General features: G+C 36.6%; 1 protein-coding gene across 1 annotated transcript in view; it reads right to left on the reverse strand.

Moving 5' to 3' along the window:
* Positions 1–897: 897 nt before the first annotated feature.
* PGM2 (phosphoglucomutase 2) overlaps positions 898–17,777 on the reverse strand; it is a 19,729-nt gene continuing 2,849 nt past the window's right edge. Inside the window, exons 2-14 of the mRNA XM_057371665.1 lie at positions 15,513–15,680; positions 14,557–14,663; positions 14,119–14,203; positions 12,690–12,773; positions 11,733–11,926; positions 10,410–10,599; positions 9,636–9,733; positions 6,990–7,170; positions 6,779–6,872; positions 5,520–5,649; positions 2,844–3,033; positions 2,081–2,214; positions 898–1,323 (exon numbers count right to left, since the gene is read on the reverse strand). Coding sequence (XP_057227648.1) covers positions 1,221–1,323; positions 2,081–2,214; positions 2,844–3,033; positions 5,520–5,649; positions 6,779–6,872; positions 6,990–7,170; positions 9,636–9,733; positions 10,410–10,599; positions 11,733–11,926; positions 12,690–12,773; positions 14,119–14,203; positions 14,557–14,663; positions 15,513–15,680 — 1,758 coding nt within the window. The 3' untranslated portion in view covers positions 898–1,220. The remainder of the gene's footprint in view (positions 1,324–2,080; positions 2,215–2,843; positions 3,034–5,519; positions 5,650–6,778; positions 6,873–6,989; positions 7,171–9,635; positions 9,734–10,409; positions 10,600–11,732; positions 11,927–12,689; positions 12,774–14,118; positions 14,204–14,556; positions 14,664–15,512; positions 15,681–17,777) is intronic.

Below are 17,777 nucleotides of genomic sequence, written 5' to 3' on the forward strand. Positions count from 1 at the left end.
GTTAATTTTTTTTCCTTCGCTCTTCTCTGCCCAGTGGTGGGGGGGAGAGCGAGTAAGCAGGTGTTGTGGGTGCCTGGCTTCCCGCCACCATTCTAAACCACGACAGAACTCATCTCGTCTGCAGGCAGGGTGAAACGGGATTGTTGAATTCAAATGGCACATGCATCCCTCCCATCATGATGCTGAGAAATTTCTTCAACTTTTCCAAAAGGCTGCCTCCCTGCACCCAGCTGCACAACTGCTGCAATCTTCCTTCAAGTGTTGCACTGAAAATAACAAGGATAGAGGACTTGAATTCTGGGGGGACAACAAAGCTTAGACATTTTGCATTTATAAAAGTATGCAGCTAGGATTGTGAATCTTACAGATACACTGATACCCAAAACAAGTACTACAAATGCAGAAAACCCATATACATCAACTCCAAATAAGGCTTTGCTAGCAYAGAAAATAGCATGCAATAAAAAAGAAACTTGCTCTAAATTAGACACGCAGAGTTATGCACCAAGTCATAGCAGCATATCACAGGCTCCAAAACAGGGGTATGCAATGAACTAATTATGCTTAGTGCAGTGAAGCAATAAAAAGGTGCAGGATGTAGATATAATATCTTAATGGGTCCAGGGTATTAAAAAACATTTAGTTCTCTTTGTATCTCCAGCCTGAAATATGATACATAGCCCCAAAGCAAATAGATATCCAGCAAATTTGCTRTGAGTTTCTTGTTTCTTTGGAACAAAATCCCTAAAAAAGATCCCTACTTCTGAAACATCTGCCCCAAGTTTGTCAAAGTCTCATCACAGGCTTTAAGTATTTCCTTTTAACAGAAGAACTTGCCTTGCAAATCTAAATACTATGTAACTTTGTCTAGGTTGTCAGATTATATACACACAAAAGAAAGAAGTCACCACAAAAYAGGCTGTTTCAGATATCAGAATATTACTTATCTTTAATTAAAACAGGTTTTGATTGAAATACATTTGCAGTCAACTTTTAGTTATAAAGGTTTTAGTTCAACTTATTGGGTTTTTTTGGTCCCTTAACGGTAAAGGTACTTTCCTTCCAAAATAAGATACTAGATCCAAGAGTATCCAAAATAACTCTTAAAAGCAGAAGTCTTTATAGTCAGTTCTCAGATGTTTGGTCCCAAAAATCCTGAACTTCTTAAATAATCCATTTCTAATGTTGCAAAAGCCAATCAAGGCAGTTATTTTGCYATTTTACTCAGTCTTCCGTTGAAGTTTATTTTTTTCTGGTTGAAAGAAGTGTTTTTCAAGAGCATTGACCAATTCATCTAGTTCCTTCTTCAGCTGCTCAACATCACTGGGAAACAAAATTCACACAAACACAGAAAGCAGTGAAACAATGGAAAGGCTAAAAACCACATTTTCAGTATGACGAATTTTTAAATCAGTTACATTTCTTTAGACAGACATTTTCTATTAATGCCAAATATGTATATATTTGACTTCTTATGGTAATGCACTGATGTTCACTTYCAACTGATATGCATGAAGAGTATGAAGAAACACAACCCCATAATACAATCTAAAGTAGAATGACCAATTTGAATTCAGAAGATCATCTATTACAAAATATATGTGATTAGAAGTGTACTTTTTATACCATAACAGTATTCTTAGATGAGTTTTCAACTGTGAAAAAGCATTTATTTCATTACATAAGTTAATAATCACTTTTCTTTAAGACCGTATGTTCTCCAAGGCTAGCAGCCAAGGATGTAATTAATAAACGTAAAAGGGTTTGAAAKATATAGGAACACTTGGATTGTATAATTTTAAAGGAACTATGTATGTAAAAAGGGGGATAAAATATTTACCTTCATTTTAGGTACAATATTTTTTCTGATATTATTTTTATTGAATGTAAAACTGAGTTCAAAGGAATTTCAGTGACAACAATGTGTCAACAAATTTTACAGAGTTGAAGCTTTATGAAATACATTCACTAATTCGATCATGGAGAGCCCTTATCCCACTAAAACAATACTGAAAAGCCACGCACCCTCTATTACACCAAACATGTGTAAGTGTAAGTAAACTGCTGTAAGTGACAATACCTGTTTCCAGGGGGTGCACAAAGTTCAGAATAGTATTTGATCTTTGGTTCCGTTCCGCTGGTTCTCATTGTGGCCACTCCTCCGTTAGCAAAAGTGAATGTTATCATTTGGCTACTTTTACTAGTAGGAAGTATCTAGAAATATTAAGAATGTTTTTTCTTAAAGCTTGGAAAGAGACTCCGTAATAGTCATAACATGATATGTAAGAGTCAGTTTAATAGGACATGATGTCATATAATAGGACAAAAGCATCAGCTAAAATTGAAGTTTAGTTCTGTTTCCTTCAACATTGTGGTCTTGGGACCACACATGGACAGCTTTGCCATCAATCTGGAATCTGGTAGAACTACATCATTGCTAGGTAGCTCATTTCAAATCTAGTCAACTCTTATACTGGTAATAGAAGCTACTCTGTGATGGCATTTCCCAGGAGGGAAGTAAAGAGAGACTGAAAAAATAAAGAATCCAAAGCCACRTGCTAGCAGACAGTTTAACTTGCATTTACAAAAATATAGTGCAGATTGCTGTAGCAAGGCAGCAAGATCCTCCTACTCCCTCTACAAACTGTCAAATACACTACAAAACCTAACAAAAAATCCCAACACCCCCTGCTTCACTTCCTGTCACCAAGGCAAAACAATCATCACCAATCTAATTTAGATTATTACTTGATATGTAAATGTTTAGTATTTCTCCACAGACTGTTCTATGTAAGTATATATACATCACACATATTTTTTATATCATTTTAAAAGATACTTACAGCCTTTTGATCTGGCTGGCTGCTGTCATATCCAGTAGTTAGATCCCTTATTCCAGAAACTTTAAATCTACCACAAGATTTTGGGTATGTGTTTTTTCCATCAAAATTTCTAAGGTTGTCAAAAAGCTGTTGAATAACTTTAGGGTCATGGCAGATGAAATAAGAAGCTTTGGTAATATGGAAGCCGTATCTGTGAAGACACAGTATTAGTGAATCCAAGAAGCAATGCTCTAAGAGTTGTACACCAGACACATTATACCACCTTCCAAAAAGCAACGCTCTATACACATGCTCACCCAACTGAAACATCAGTTCACTCCCTTACAATTTTAAAAGGCTAAACAGCTTAATTATCCTATTTTACAAACTTTAAAGAAACTCCCATGCAGATGCCTTCTATTTTTTGTGATTACAATGGAGAAAGTTGACAGCAAAACAGAAGGAAAAAAGATATCATCGTTGCYTTGAAGAAGGCGAAGGATCATAGGAAAGCAAGAGATTATATCTAATAGCTTCTTTGACTGGATTCTGGCTGACCTTTCTAAGTAAAACAAAATCTAGGCTGCTTTTTTCAATCACACTTCATTAAAATGTTTCTAYTCTCCCATTAAAGCATTTCCACTAAACCAATCTGTTCTGAACAGTTTGGTTTGTCTCTTGACCTCACYGGTTTGCTGCCAGGTAATGTGGTGCAACAAAGACAAATAATCTGCTAGCACTGACTTTTCAAACTAGCATGTTATTGAAAAACATAYAAGCCTGCACTGGTTCAAGTGAGCTCTTGCTACAGATCAAGACTTGATAAAGATCCTTGATGGCAGTGAAAATCTAAAGGGCAGCATCTTCAATGGTACTAGGATGTTCACACTAGAAACCTGAAAGGCTCCTTAAAGAGGGTCATGCTTACATCTAAACAGACATCTGGAAGGTTAATAGTAGTTAAATCAGTCTCAAAAATTCAGTAAGGGAATTAAAAAAAACCTGTATACTCTAACTGAAAGAAGGGATAAGCCTACTAGGACTGTGTCCTTTTCCTGATCTGCATTAACTTCTTTGAGACAGATCCCCCTTCTACATTTCCAAAATACAGAGTAGAGTTTCTTCTGCTTCACTAGTAATTCGCAAAGCAAATCTGACAAAAAAGTAAAGTRGTAAGGAATAGAAAACTGCAACTCTATACTAGTCACAAACAAACAAAAAACAAACACGCAAAACAAGAACCCTCCTTCCAGTGCATTATCAAGCATCAGTTCAACAGGGCAGATTCGCATCCTTCCCTGTATCTGTAGCTTTTCCACAAGGAGTGACTATGTGCAGTGACATGTTACAAACTGCTTTTATGCTAAAGCAGCTCTGAGTCCTCTTCAGTGGCTATGAACACAGCAGCACTGTGGCACAGCTCAATTCCACTGAAATACTCTCAAGCAGGTGCTCACTGAATTAGTATTTTTAAAAAATAATAATAAACACCCCTAAAGCCAGAGGAGAATGATTCTCTGAATATGCACTTTAGCTACTAATATTAAGGAAATGCTCACATCCAATGCTGTATTTGCTGCTCTAGGCATGAATTCCTCTCTCATGTTTTTATATTACACAATTTATTTATGCAATGAAAGCGAGTCTTTGCCACTTRATTCCTTCCTAAAGAGCCGACAAAACAGGCATGACTAGTGCTGCACACAAATGAGAACTCAGGGCTGGCAAAACAAGTGGCACAAAGACTGGAGTTTTCCAAGAATGTCTGCAGGTTCCACACTCCCTTGTTATTGTCTATGAGACATGAGGAGCAGGAGTATCAGAAAGCCTGTGCTGCTCCCTCCTTTAAAACAACCAACCCAAAACCTCCACAAAAACCACTCCCTGCCCCATGAAATCCAATAACCATCTTTGCTATTGATTTCTTTGAGCCCATTAAACAAGAACAAGAGAAAAAATAGTGCCYCATATTATTAAAAGCTCTCAGATGGATTCCTAGCTGTGTATAGCCAAGAGTAATGGCCAGTCACTGCACTCCTGCGTAATCAGCTCATATCTCAATCAAGAGCAGAAAGAGAAAAGGACAATAAAAACTTACCAATCACCCATCAAAAAAAAAAAAAAAAGACAAAATAACATAATAAAAAGCCTAACTTTAGAGCCAACTAGAATTCATTTAATCACAAGTACCCCAGCAAGGACAGACGCAAGCTGGCTTCTATGTATAGTATAAATAAGCTAGAGCTACTTAGACCCATTCTGCCATCAACATTTTTGTGTGTCTGGCTCATTTAAGCAGCAAGAAGCACTATGATCTCTACAGCTCAGCAATACTGCTGGCAAAAACCYGCCCAATCTTCCATAAAAGGACCCAAGTGCAGAACTTCCCAAAATAGAAAAACCTTTCAGACAAGCAAATAAAAATACCCCAAAGATCTTATTAACTAATAGAAAATTAGTAAGATAATTAYTATTATTTTTAAAATACCTTAAAACAACACAAAACAAAATCATAAATATTCATGTCCACAAGGTAGGAACACTTTCTGGAATATTACTATTAGCACAGAATTGTCTTATGGTACAATAACCCACATTTAATTTCTTCATACACTATACACTGCTATTGGGTCCCTATTAATCCCAGTATGTGGAATTAAGAAAATCTAAAAAATAAAAAATTAAAGTTGAACTTACTCATCGTAGACAGCTTTCAACTGCTGAGACAAAGACAAATTCCTGGTTGCCAAAAAGCTTGCCATCTCTGCAGTTATAACAGCAGCACTGACACCATCTTTGTCCAGAACAGCAGGACAGCACATATACCCTAAACAAAGACCATTCAATATAATTTGACACATTTTTAACAAAAAATAAGATGGGAAGGGAAGGTTAGCCAACATATTTTAAAAGAGAAATGCCTATTACAATAGTACAGACATTTTAGAGTAAAACCAAAAGTAGAAAACATTATCTTCTAATCAGTGTTAATTTTAATAAGCAAGGTTTTTAATGGAATTTCAAGACTGAGATGTGCACCATATCAGTGCCACGTGCTCCCAGGTCCTTATGGAGCTTTCTTGAAAGAGAAATGCCACACTGCAGTAGAATGCAAGCTACTACTGTCTCAATTAGACAGTAGGCTAAGTAAACACTGATAATTATCTGTGATATCAGTCACATTTTCTCTGGTTTTCAGGTACTGAWATACTTAAGAAATAGCATTATAAGTTTACATTTTCCTCCTCATGAACTCATAACTTATATTTGTGCCTTTCAACCATGGCTTTCCAGTTTACAAATGTAATTTGGGGKAGCTTTTACTTTTTTTTATTCACACTTACACTTAGCTTAAATCTATAAGGTAAAAAACCTCAACTTCAAGTCTGAAAAATGCATTTGTTTCTTTTTTTGAAATAGTTTATGCAGAATTTGCAGTCCAAGTCTACATAACCATGTTACTGTAGATATATTCTCCTAGCTGACAAACTTGTGCTAAGCAGAGATGCAAACGTTTTAATCAGCAGTATCAATCAGCCAAATAGATCTGTTACTCACTGCAAATACACCCATTGTGTTGAGGGCACCCTTATGTTCCATTTTTACGTGGTGGCTTTTTTTTTTTGTTGTTTTTTTTTTTTGTTTGTTTTTTTTTTTTTTTTTTTTTTTTTTTTATATTTTACTCCTTTACTGAGATGCTAACAGAGTGCTGGCAAAGGTTGCCCACAGAGGTTGTAGAATCTCCTTCCCTGGAGATCTTCGAGAACTGTCTGAGCACAATCCTGTGCAATGTGCCCTAAGGTACCCTGCTTGAGCAGGATGGTTGGACCAAATGACCTCCAGGAGTCYCTTCTAACTTTAGTCATTTTGTGATTCTCTGCAAGTCTGTCACTTGTTGCAGTAGTTCTACTTTCACTRTTTTGCAAAATAAGAAAACACAACATCCTGTTTCATACCTATAGCCTCTTCAAATGCAAAAAGAACAGCTTTCCCCTGGTCCATGAGCTGTTTGGCACGGTTGCCCATCCACTTGAAACCTGTCAGTGTTTCCTACAGCAGTGAGAAGAAATCAAAGGAATTAAAAAGAAAAGCAATGTTTTACAAACATATGACACTTCGTAGGAAAGCAAATAAAAGAACATGCAAAAAAGTGTAACATGTGCTTACCTCAAAGTGAAAGCCTTCCTTTAGTGCAATTGCTCTCAGGATTTTGGAAGAAACAGTACTGGATAACATGTAGACATCTTTAACAGCACGAGCATCCCTATTGTTATTTTTCCAGCAAGTGAAGATCCACCAACCTAAAAGAGCKCCTAATTCATTTCCAGAAAACACTTTCCATTCACCACTACAGGAGAAAAAAAAATATTAAAAAATACATTAATTCAAAGGATAATACAAGAAAAAAAATCTATTGTTTCTTCTATAAGTTAGTATTAACATATAAACCGCTGCTTTGGAATTCCAAGTAACAGTAACAAYGTATCATGTGTTCCTTATGAACAAAAAAATTCCTCCCCCAAAGCATTCTGAAACTGTTACCTTTTTCCTTCATCATACACAAACTTTCGTGTTTATCCAAAGATGAAACAATGATATTTCCRACATATTTTAAGTAAAACAAAAATGTTCAGCAGACAAATTATAAACTCAGTGATTAAGAGAAGMACAGAGACACAAGAATACAATTCTATAGTGATCAGTATTTTTAGTTGACCTAATGACAAATACTTTTTTAWTTAACCACAAATACATCAATTGATCATTGAGAAGATTGGGGAAAAAAAAAAGTCTCAAATGGGTAAAAAAGATTAATATTGATGTGTTGCTTGAACAGGGAAGAAAAAAAGAAAAGACAAATGTCAAAACTGTAAAAAAAAAAAAAACTCAGTCACAAAAGGGGACAAAAACACTACCAAACTGACAAAACCAAGACCTACAGAAACAGTACCTGTTGTGAAAGAGAAGCAGATCAGTCTCCTGCATTTATTGATGCCAACAGGCACAAAGCAATGCACAGCGGCAATTTAGTGTAAGAGCGCTGAGAGAGTATGCTCTAGCAGGAGTTTCTGTCAAAGAAGAAGTACAGATACTGTAGAAGCCTATATTAATATTTGATTAGTGTATAAAAAGCTACAGCAGAAGTCTGARGACGCAGGACTGAAAGTCAGGAGACAACTAAGACTGGCTAAACAACAAGCATAGAGGTAGCAGAATGAGAGCACCAYGCTCTMGCTGGTAATGGATGRAACAAACTGGCACCCCTCTTCAAAYTTCTGGYAGCTCYAAGTTTTCAGACAAAAAGCATGAGCGATTTTGCATTCTTGTTTTAACCCATCATAACTAGCATAATCTGAAGCTTTTTATACCTTTTCCTCAAAGCTGAATTGCCAGCTGAGGCTGGCACAGACAAATCCAAGATATAAATCTTCCARCTAACACTGTCCAAAATACAGAGTGCCCACAAAAGATCATTCCTCTTCTAAAGACAGAGAAGCCTCCTTAGTTCATGCTGTTCATGCTCATTTAAACTAATGAGCTTAAAAGCACCCAAAAACCCCAAAGAAAACACTGCCAATTTTAAAGCTACTATTTAGATCAAAAGAAGTTATCTGTTGAGCAAAAGAAAAGTAGTATTTGCACTGTCTCCTTTTACTGGACTTTTAAAATTTGTCTGCTGATACAGATTCAACTATTTAATTAATCTACAACCACTAAGGACATTTGGCAGATGCCCATATCATCCCTTGTGTACTAAAGACTCTTGCCATAATTTTACATCCCTCTTCTGGCTCTCACACAGAGAGAATTCACATATGCTGGCCCAGAAGAAGATTTTTTTTTTCTGCTCCTCTCTGAGATGAGAACCTTGAAGCTTATTGTTACTATGCATTTATAGCTTCTAACTGCTCAGATTGTTTCAGCTTTATCAAGGTAGATAAAGGAGAAACACCACTATTTGTGGATCTGATACCAAGTCCTTGAACTTCAGCTTTCTTTTATTCATCAGATAAAAAGACAATACAGAAAAGTAAACACTTGTATAAGTACAGGATATCAGAGGGCATGAAATAGTGGGACAGCCATATYGAGTCAGAACTATAGGTTACATTCATAAATATGAATAACTTATGATAAGCTCCTGACTAAGCAAGTTTATCTTTTGCCATCCCCTTCTTCGACTGGGTATAAGAAGAAAAATAATGCATCTATAGCTGATTCTTGAAGGGGAGAGTACAAATGACTACACGGAGAAGTACCAGTGAAAAACCTTAAGGTGAAATGCAAGTGTGCAATATTATGTAAACAAGTGGGAAACTGAGCAAGAGAAGCACTAATCATCTAATGATCAGTAAAATGTTTTRTTTAACAAGATTTGAGAAAGAAGACACTCATACTAAAGAGCAGAGATTAACAGGGAACTATACAGATTCTCCTGAATCCAAGTTATTATTTAATAAATGTAGTATGAAAGAATGTTTATCAGTTTTCTATGAAGTAATTCTAACTGAAAAACCTTTAAAAAGGTACAGCACAATAACAACAATTCACATGCTTCTGTGCATGCCYAAAGTACAGCAAGTGTCAAGTATTTATTCAGGCTTCTGTACAATGTCTAATAYAGATCATTATCTCCTATCCTTCGCCTACTGTTGTCTGTTGCATGCAGTAGTCTCACATTTCTATCTGTTTCTAATCCAAAATTGACTACTGTGACTGTTCTTCCTCTGCAACAAAGGCAGCAAGAATTTACCAAATGAGCTTAGCCTCAGAGTAAAAAATGTCAACGGTTTGCATTACTTATTACCATACCTCTCTTGTTTCTCTGCCACTGCAAGGCGATCAGCATCAGGATCATTTGCTAAAATGATTCTTGCCCCATCTTTTTCAGCCAAAGCAAAAGACAATGTCTGGAAAAGTGGCAAGCAGGACCAGAAGAGCGTTAATATTCCCGAATAATATTTTCATTTGCTTTATAGGTTTAAACAAACTGGGAAAATTACTTAAATCTCAAACACCCAAAGTCATTATGTGTCTCTCAAAAAACCCAAAAAATTCTAGCCTATGGAACAAAGTCAGGACATTTACTTTACCTACATCACTCAACTTCTGTAGCCCAGCCTAAAAGCTACCTAGATTTAAAAAGATGCTTCAATWACAAAGTGTATCAGAAATAGCAGCAGAAATTCTAACCAGCTRCCAGGACTTCTCCTGCCCCCTCCTGGTGTTGCATCAGAACAAAACAGTAGAAGCCTTCCAAAACCAACAGAGAAGTTTTTTGTTTTGTTTTGTTTTTGTTTTTTTTTTTAATTAACTATCACTTTGTTCTCTGTGCAGATTCTGCCCCTTCTCTTAGAACACAGAACTAAGTAGTGGAARTTATAGCTAATTACTGACTGGTTCAAAGAGGGTTATGTCAATGAAAGGATACCAGCTAACTCTTCAGCAAATGTAAGGATAKGATACACATGCAAAATAGACCTTCCACCAATATCTACAGCCATGATTTCTGGCAAAAAGGAAACACTGAAAGACATTGCAACCACTCAGAAAAAAACCAAAAAGCAAAAAGAAAAATCTATTTACCAGAACACCTTTGCCTTCTTCAGGATTTGGATACTTCACTGTAGGAAAGTCTGGATCAGGATCTTTCTGCTCCGGAACAGCAAAAGGAGGACTAAGGTCAAAYGCCTTGAATGCCAACTGCACAAATTTATGTCCTACGCCATGCACAGAAGTATGAACAAATTTCAGGCTTGTTTCCTTGTTTATATTCCTGAAATAAAACAGGTTAACAGAAAACTTGGACATAGAACAACGTTCTGCGCAAAACTGACTATGTCTGGAAAAAGATACAACTCAGTATTCTATGTAACTGTTCAAATGGTAAATTAAAGGAGGTCAGATTTTAAAAGTAATGTCTTGAAAATTGGCTTAGCCTGATTTTTCAAMAGTATGAGTCACTCGTGGCATCYAATATCCTGGTATGTGCAAATCACWGGAGYAAGAGAGTACACTCTACAYATCYCAAARAARGCGAGTGAAAAAYAAATACAACTGACAATAAGACTCTTCATCCCCAACTCCAGTATTTAAACCCCTGCCAAGGACTGTGAACACAGTGAGTCAACAGCAGTCTGTCCAATTTGAGCATACTCATTTTTAGGAAGTACAGTACTGAAAGCATAGGAMATATCTAAAATCATGCAAACTCCTAAAGAGACATTTAATTCCAGTCCTGAAAAAGCAGCGTAATAACCCCAGCTTTCTGACTGTTTTTAGCAAGACTATGAGCATGGTTACTTGAGGTTAAAAATTTGAACATGAAATAAGCAGATCTAAAAGGCTGATACTTACCTAATACATAAAACAATTATAACTGTTAATCACCAAGAAAAACATCCACTTCATTTTGTTGAGTAAAGATTTTACTGGGCAAGTGATAAGAATAAGCTGTTGTAAGGCACCCAAGGCTACCAGGAGCACAAGCAAGTCTAGAATGACAGAGCAAGACCTCCYTCATCCAGAACTGGCTTAACAACCTGGTTCACCATCTGTCTCARAATCTTGTTTTAAGGCTGGTAGGTTGTCCATGTCAGCTCACTTCCAGCTGCATGAGATAGCCCCAGTCTTGCTGTGGCACTTGGCTGATGCATGGCCATGAAAATTATATCATCAGACACTTCCTCACTTTGCTGGGTTAGACTTCTGCCAGGACAGCTTTATGAACCAACTTACTCTAAGTAAGACCACACAGCTACCAGTGCTACCATAAAAGATGTCAAAAAGGCACAGGCAGAACTGGGTCATGGCAGAGTTGTGGCCACCCTCATTTTCATCAATTTAAACTGCCTTGCTAACATACTAGATGGAATATCCTGTATTCTAAAGGGTATTAACACCAGTCACCTGTAAAAGCACTGTTTCTGTATGTCTTTGAAATACTCCTTATTGACCATGGCATATGGATCATGAAGTAGCTGGCTGCTGTCAATCAGTTTGTCATCCCAAGCCTGAGGCCAYGGCTCTTGGTTCTCCTCAATAGCCTGAGAAATTCCTTTGTCATGAGGTGAAATGATCTGAGCGCCATTTTCCCAGTAAACCTAAATAAAAAACAGGGTATTTGATTGTTAATCTTGTAAGATAGTTTTGTTACTTTTTTTTTGTTGTTAAGGTGCATTACATTCAGTAGAGTRTAATACTGAATTAGGCTTAAGTACRCCCAAAGTATTCCATAGATATTCTCAGTTTTTTCTCACATCCCATTAAAAAAAAAACTTGTTTAATTTTATCAAAAGATATTGAGATCCATAATGAAACACAAAACAAAGCCCAGTCATTTATTGAAAAAAATGCCCATTTTTGTATTTTGGAAACAGTCTGCATATGATTAGCTCAACTACTGAATGACTGCTGCACAGACAATTCAGTTGTGTTTTCTTCAGTGGAAAGCAGATTTCCCTCATAGAAAAAACTTACCCTGATAACTGTCACTTTGCAAAAGCAAAATATACTACAAAAATAATGGAATTTATTCAAAATGTTTTGAAGCAACTCATTGAGTTTTRCATATTTTGAATTTTCTGTGTTTTTAAAACTAAAGAGATCTTTAAAAATCCTGAACTAGAGAAATCAATAATGCTTTAGAAAAGAAGCTAATATTTTGAAGTGTTCCAAAGTATGCAATGGTATTACTTCCTGCTTCCTAAAGCAAAGATTTTAATYACATTATTAGTATARCATGATACCAGAAGAAATCAGAGAGACTAGTAATAAATTATACACAATGATAGGAACTATAYACAAGAGCATTAGTGYYTGTCCATGGGGAAAAAGRAAGCCAGAGAATAGATCACATTGGAATACCTTGTAACCATTGTCTTGCTTTGGATTATGGGAAGCAGTAACCATAATTCCAGCACAAAGCTTCAGATGAGTTACTGTGTATGGCTGTAACAAGAGAAAGTTACCTGAAGTAAAATTTGCAACATATATTATTTCTTCTCATGCATATGTAACACTTGCATAGTGGTGAATGAAAAGAAAACCAGGATGTGAGTCCTACACACTGACTCCCTAAAGCAGAAGCTAAATAATACTTGTTCCACTAGACTCCATGTGGCACAACTTTAGCCCTTATTTGTTCTTATGCATTTCTCAATTTATATGTTCTTAATGTTGTTTCAGACGCTTTGTAMATCTCTAGGGTAGTGTATTTATAGCAAGAAGCTGTGTGCATGCGTTGCTGAGGCCTTGGAGGGTCCCAAGTCTGTTGGAGGAATGACAAAGTCTGCAGGGGACAGAGAGCTACAGCTCGAGCAGTCTCATCCATGCTACCTTTTGGGAGCAGTAGGGAGCAACCACTCCATGGTTCAGAAGAGAATTGTTTTGGAGAGAGCTGTTAAAATTTGGCTCAAAACAGATTCAAAAATAAAGCATTAATCATGAACATTGGTCCAATTAGTGTTTACTCCTGGCTCTTTATTCAATAGTGAAATGCAATGAACTGCAGTTCTTGCAACACCACTTTAAGCTGCGCTATGAACAATTTGATCCTAAATCTACAAAAAAGTCTATCCGTATAAGAATGTTATAGAAATTCTTTATACTACTGTTATAGAAATTCTTTATACTACTGTGTTCTGTGCAATGCTCACTGGTGTAGTGAGAARTTGKTGCTTTTARTAAGGGCYAAGAGCAGGGCTTTTCTGTACTGCTCTGGAGACACCTGGTGTTCTGATGGGGGCATTGTGGACACATCCAACAACAACAGAACATCTCTGCACTCAACAATTTGCTGTTTTTGATTCAATACCTACCTATGCCCCTYCTCCTTCCCTCAACAAAAAAAAACGAAAACAAAACAAAACAAATTTAAAAAAACCAAAACCCCTCAACAAAAAAAAAACCCCAAAAAATAACAACAAAAAAACACCAACAAAAAAAAAAATCCCCAGTCAAATCAACAATCACAAAACTAAATGTGTGTATATTTCACGCTTCAAACTCCACAGCAATCTAGAAATGATAAGATGCTTCCTGCAAGATGTCTGCCTGAAAACAGGAATGAACAGAAATGCATCCCACTGAYATTGCACATTCCCCCTTCCTTTGCTATGAATGTTGTAAACTAAACATAGCTAAATAAGTCAACACGAAATGCAGGAAGAGCTTAAAAAGTAAGAACTTGTTTGTGTAGTTATCCTTAATTTAAATAATGCAGGGTATCTGACAGAATTTGTGTGTATATGAAAAAGATATAGTACATAAAAAGATATAAAATAGRAAAACCTACCACAAAGGGAGTTGGTATTATATCAGAGAATAGATAAACTGGAACTCCCTGACTGATGAAGGTATTGGCAGCAAGTCTTGCAAACCTAAACAGGAAGRAAAGATGCCTAGGGAATACATTCATTTTTTTTTACCAATTATCTTCCTAGAATTCACACCTTTCCCTCCTACCCTAATGCAATTACAAAATCCCAACAATAAAACACCACCACTTATCAATGTATCTCAATTATTACACAGACCCAATTTAAATATGTTACCTCACTCTTCCCAATATGCAAAGCACAACTCTAAGAACTGCTTTGGCATTACCAGAATGTAAAAACACTGTAAATCCCATACATTAATTCACTATACAGAAAGAAAATACAGTTAAAATAGACATAAAGCCATAATGGATCACACAAGACATCTACTAAATACAAAACCTAAGAAGTACCTTTTGCTGCTACCTCCACTGGAAGGATGAGCACGAGCATCAAACCCAATCACAACTCCTCTCTTTTTCAGGTCACTGAAATTCTTCTCAAGGTATCTGCAAAATCCCTGAAGACAACAACAAATCCACCTCATTAACCCAATCTTGATGTTTACTTTATCATAGCATTAAGATGATTTCTAAGATGGTGATGTCTTAGGAAGGTGAGCACACACTTAGCATCTCACTGAACTGCTCTGGGATTCAGCTTGTCCAAGACCAATAAACACCAAGGARTACCAGAAACCTTAAAATCAATATTGCACACCTGGACAGCATTCAAATACTTTTTTAACATATCAGAACCAGCTCCAAAAAGGAACAGGTAAGTTAGTCCAAGCTGCAGATTTTGAGAAATGATTCATCTGCCTTAYGTCTCACATGAGGAAGAACAGCTGGCCAGTGTTTCAGGTTTTTAACTGAATCTCTCCCTTAATAATGACATCTGTTTAGAACATCATACATCACCACTCCAGGCTGCAGAAATTTCAGGTTCTGGGTTTTTTAAGCTCTCCCCAAAGAGATCTACTTTAAGATCTATGTAYATATACATACTTTCACTGCCTTTATGTAAATCCACCAGCACACACACAACTTAGCCAAATGTTGGCTACCTTTGGGGTTTAATTGTAGTTGTTACAAGAGGACTGCTACACTTGACCTTAACTGCAGCTGTGCATAAATTAAATTGCAAATCAAATACAGAAAGTAACTTCTTTTASTGGTTTAACAGTTTCTCTCTGCTTCTTTTCAGAGATCAGCACTCAGCTAATAATTACGATTTAAATTACTTCTGAAAACTGGAAGAATAGGACACAACTTGTACTTCCGTAGAATAATWGTTTGCTTGCCGTAGATGAGGCTCTTCCATTCATACACGCAACCAGCTAAGTGAGATAAAGTGCTGAACACAATACCTGGGTTGTTTGGATAATAGTCAAGTCATTCATGTGGGAAATCCCTGCTCCCATGGCAGCTCTGAGCCCTGCTGTGCCAAACTCCATCCGTGAGCCAAAGTATTTCTGCAGTTCTCCGGCATTTCCTTCCGCTAGCAATTGTTTCACGATTGCATAAGTTTTTGGATTCTGTTGATACAAAATTCAGATATTCTAAATGAGGTTTTGTTTGTTTTAACCGAACTGATTTCCTCTCCCAGTCACTGGGTTATTTCACTATTAAAACATGGCATACAACTTCAAGAACACCAGAACTCTTGCTATGTCTTATTACTTTTAACTCAGTACAACTTCAAGTATTGCTCATTTTAGATTTATCTCTTAAGTGAACATGCTACCTTGACAACAGAGTATATTTCACAATTTGGGATTAAAGATTTCCAAGATGACTATTTTAATGTTTTCTGGTTTTAAAAACAAAACAAACAAACAGCAGTAATTTCACAGTTCAGAGATCTTTTCCTCATCACAAGAGCTACACTAAACATTTAAGAAAGTTAAGCTCATCATTAAGAAACATTGGTTATTTCCATAGCACTATATATATAGTTTAAAATGAATTAAATTATAACCTCATTCAAGCTGGCTAGCATCAGAGGCAGCAGCAAAACGAAGCAGATTGATCAGAAGATAATTTCCAACATATTTTTAGGTAATGCTTCTAAAAATAAGCACAACCCCAGGATGAAAGCCTAGAAACTACAGCCAAATTCTTAAATAAAATKACTCCAGTGGCAACAAAAAGGCCATGTCAGATTGCTTGAGAACAGTGAGGCATTTTCTAACTTTCACTGCTTTTCTTGGTATGTTGCTTCCACAGAYTATCCATTGTTACTAACTCTCTTTATTTCCAGAATTAGGGAATTGGTAACRTCGCATATGCTTCAACTTCTCAGCCTTAATAACACGAGACTTGTGAAGTTCAGTATTTGATTTCTTGGTAAATGATGAGCCTAGAGAACAGATGGCAGGTGCCAGACTCCTGACCACAGGGTTATSTGGAGAGGCTGCAGGTTACTCACTGAGTGAATACGCACACTTCACTCTGGAGTACAAAGATTATMATTTCCAAAGGGACACAAACTTTGATTTCCAGGCAATCAAATGACCTCATAAAAGCCACAGACTTTACAATTTCCTGGATGACTTAGGAACATTTACAGCAAGGCAAAGCATATCTTCCTAGGCAAAAAGTTAAAAAAAAATTCAATGTAAAAATGTTTATCTTCTGCAGCTTCAGAAAATGCTGCAGAACACACAGACTAGAAGGTGTGTGAGTATCCTATATGTGTGAGTATCCAAAGATATAAGTATTCACACATCAAACCAAGACCAGGGTCAGGGTGCACTCACTGCCACAGGACAAACAGCATAGTTTGAATAAATACTTAAACAGCTAAAGAKGTGCTAATGAGCATACTACATAATGCAGAATAAACGAAAGAATTTTAAAAAAGAAAGCCAACTTCTTGAGTGCAATAGCAATCAGGTACTCTAGAATTACTGATTTGCAATGCAAAAATTACCARTTTACCAGTCCAGGAATGTTGGAAGCTGGCACTTCCTTGTAGGCAGCTTGACATAATTATCTATTATTATTATTGAGCAACTACATTCTCTAAGAATAAATATGATTACATGTTCTTATAGAATATATAGGACAGCATAGCTATTTTGAGTTTAGGCTGTTTACAAGTGGACATCAAGTTTTTGTTGCAACACCAGGCCTATGTCTCATAGGTAAAGCCTGAATGACACCATTTGCATCCAGTTTTGTACGTTGCCTAATCACCTTYTCATTCCCCTGCATGAGCTTTGTGCACACGAGTCAGCTCTTAACACTGAAATGACTGTCTTTTTAGGTGGATACCGTACACATTTCTAAATGTGTTTGACAGACTAGAAGCTGTAATACCAATGCTGAAGGACCCTCCTTCAGCYCTCATAGCCAAGAAAGTTTTTGTTTGTTGTCGTTAGAGGAATTTCCCAGGTTTGGTATCTACTGATAAACTAGAGCAATCCTTCAGTTTTTTAAGTCTGTTTAAATATACACATCTAGGTGGCTGCCTAAGTCTTAAGAGTTTCAGTTCATAAAATTTGCTAARGAAAACCTGATTTCATTAATTTGGTTGTTTGGGTTGTTTCCCACTGCCTGTCTCCAACACACACCAAGTAATGGTAAAAGCCAGGGCAAGCCAGGAGAAGGATTTTTTCCAGAACTACTGT

This window comes from Malurus melanocephalus, unplaced genomic scaffold, assembly GCF_030028575.1.
Source record: "Malurus melanocephalus ecotype Western Australia unplaced genomic scaffold, MMel_1.1 scaffold_151, whole genome shotgun sequence".
NCBI classification, from domain to species: domain Eukaryota; kingdom Metazoa; phylum Chordata; class Aves; order Passeriformes; family Maluridae; genus Malurus; species Malurus melanocephalus.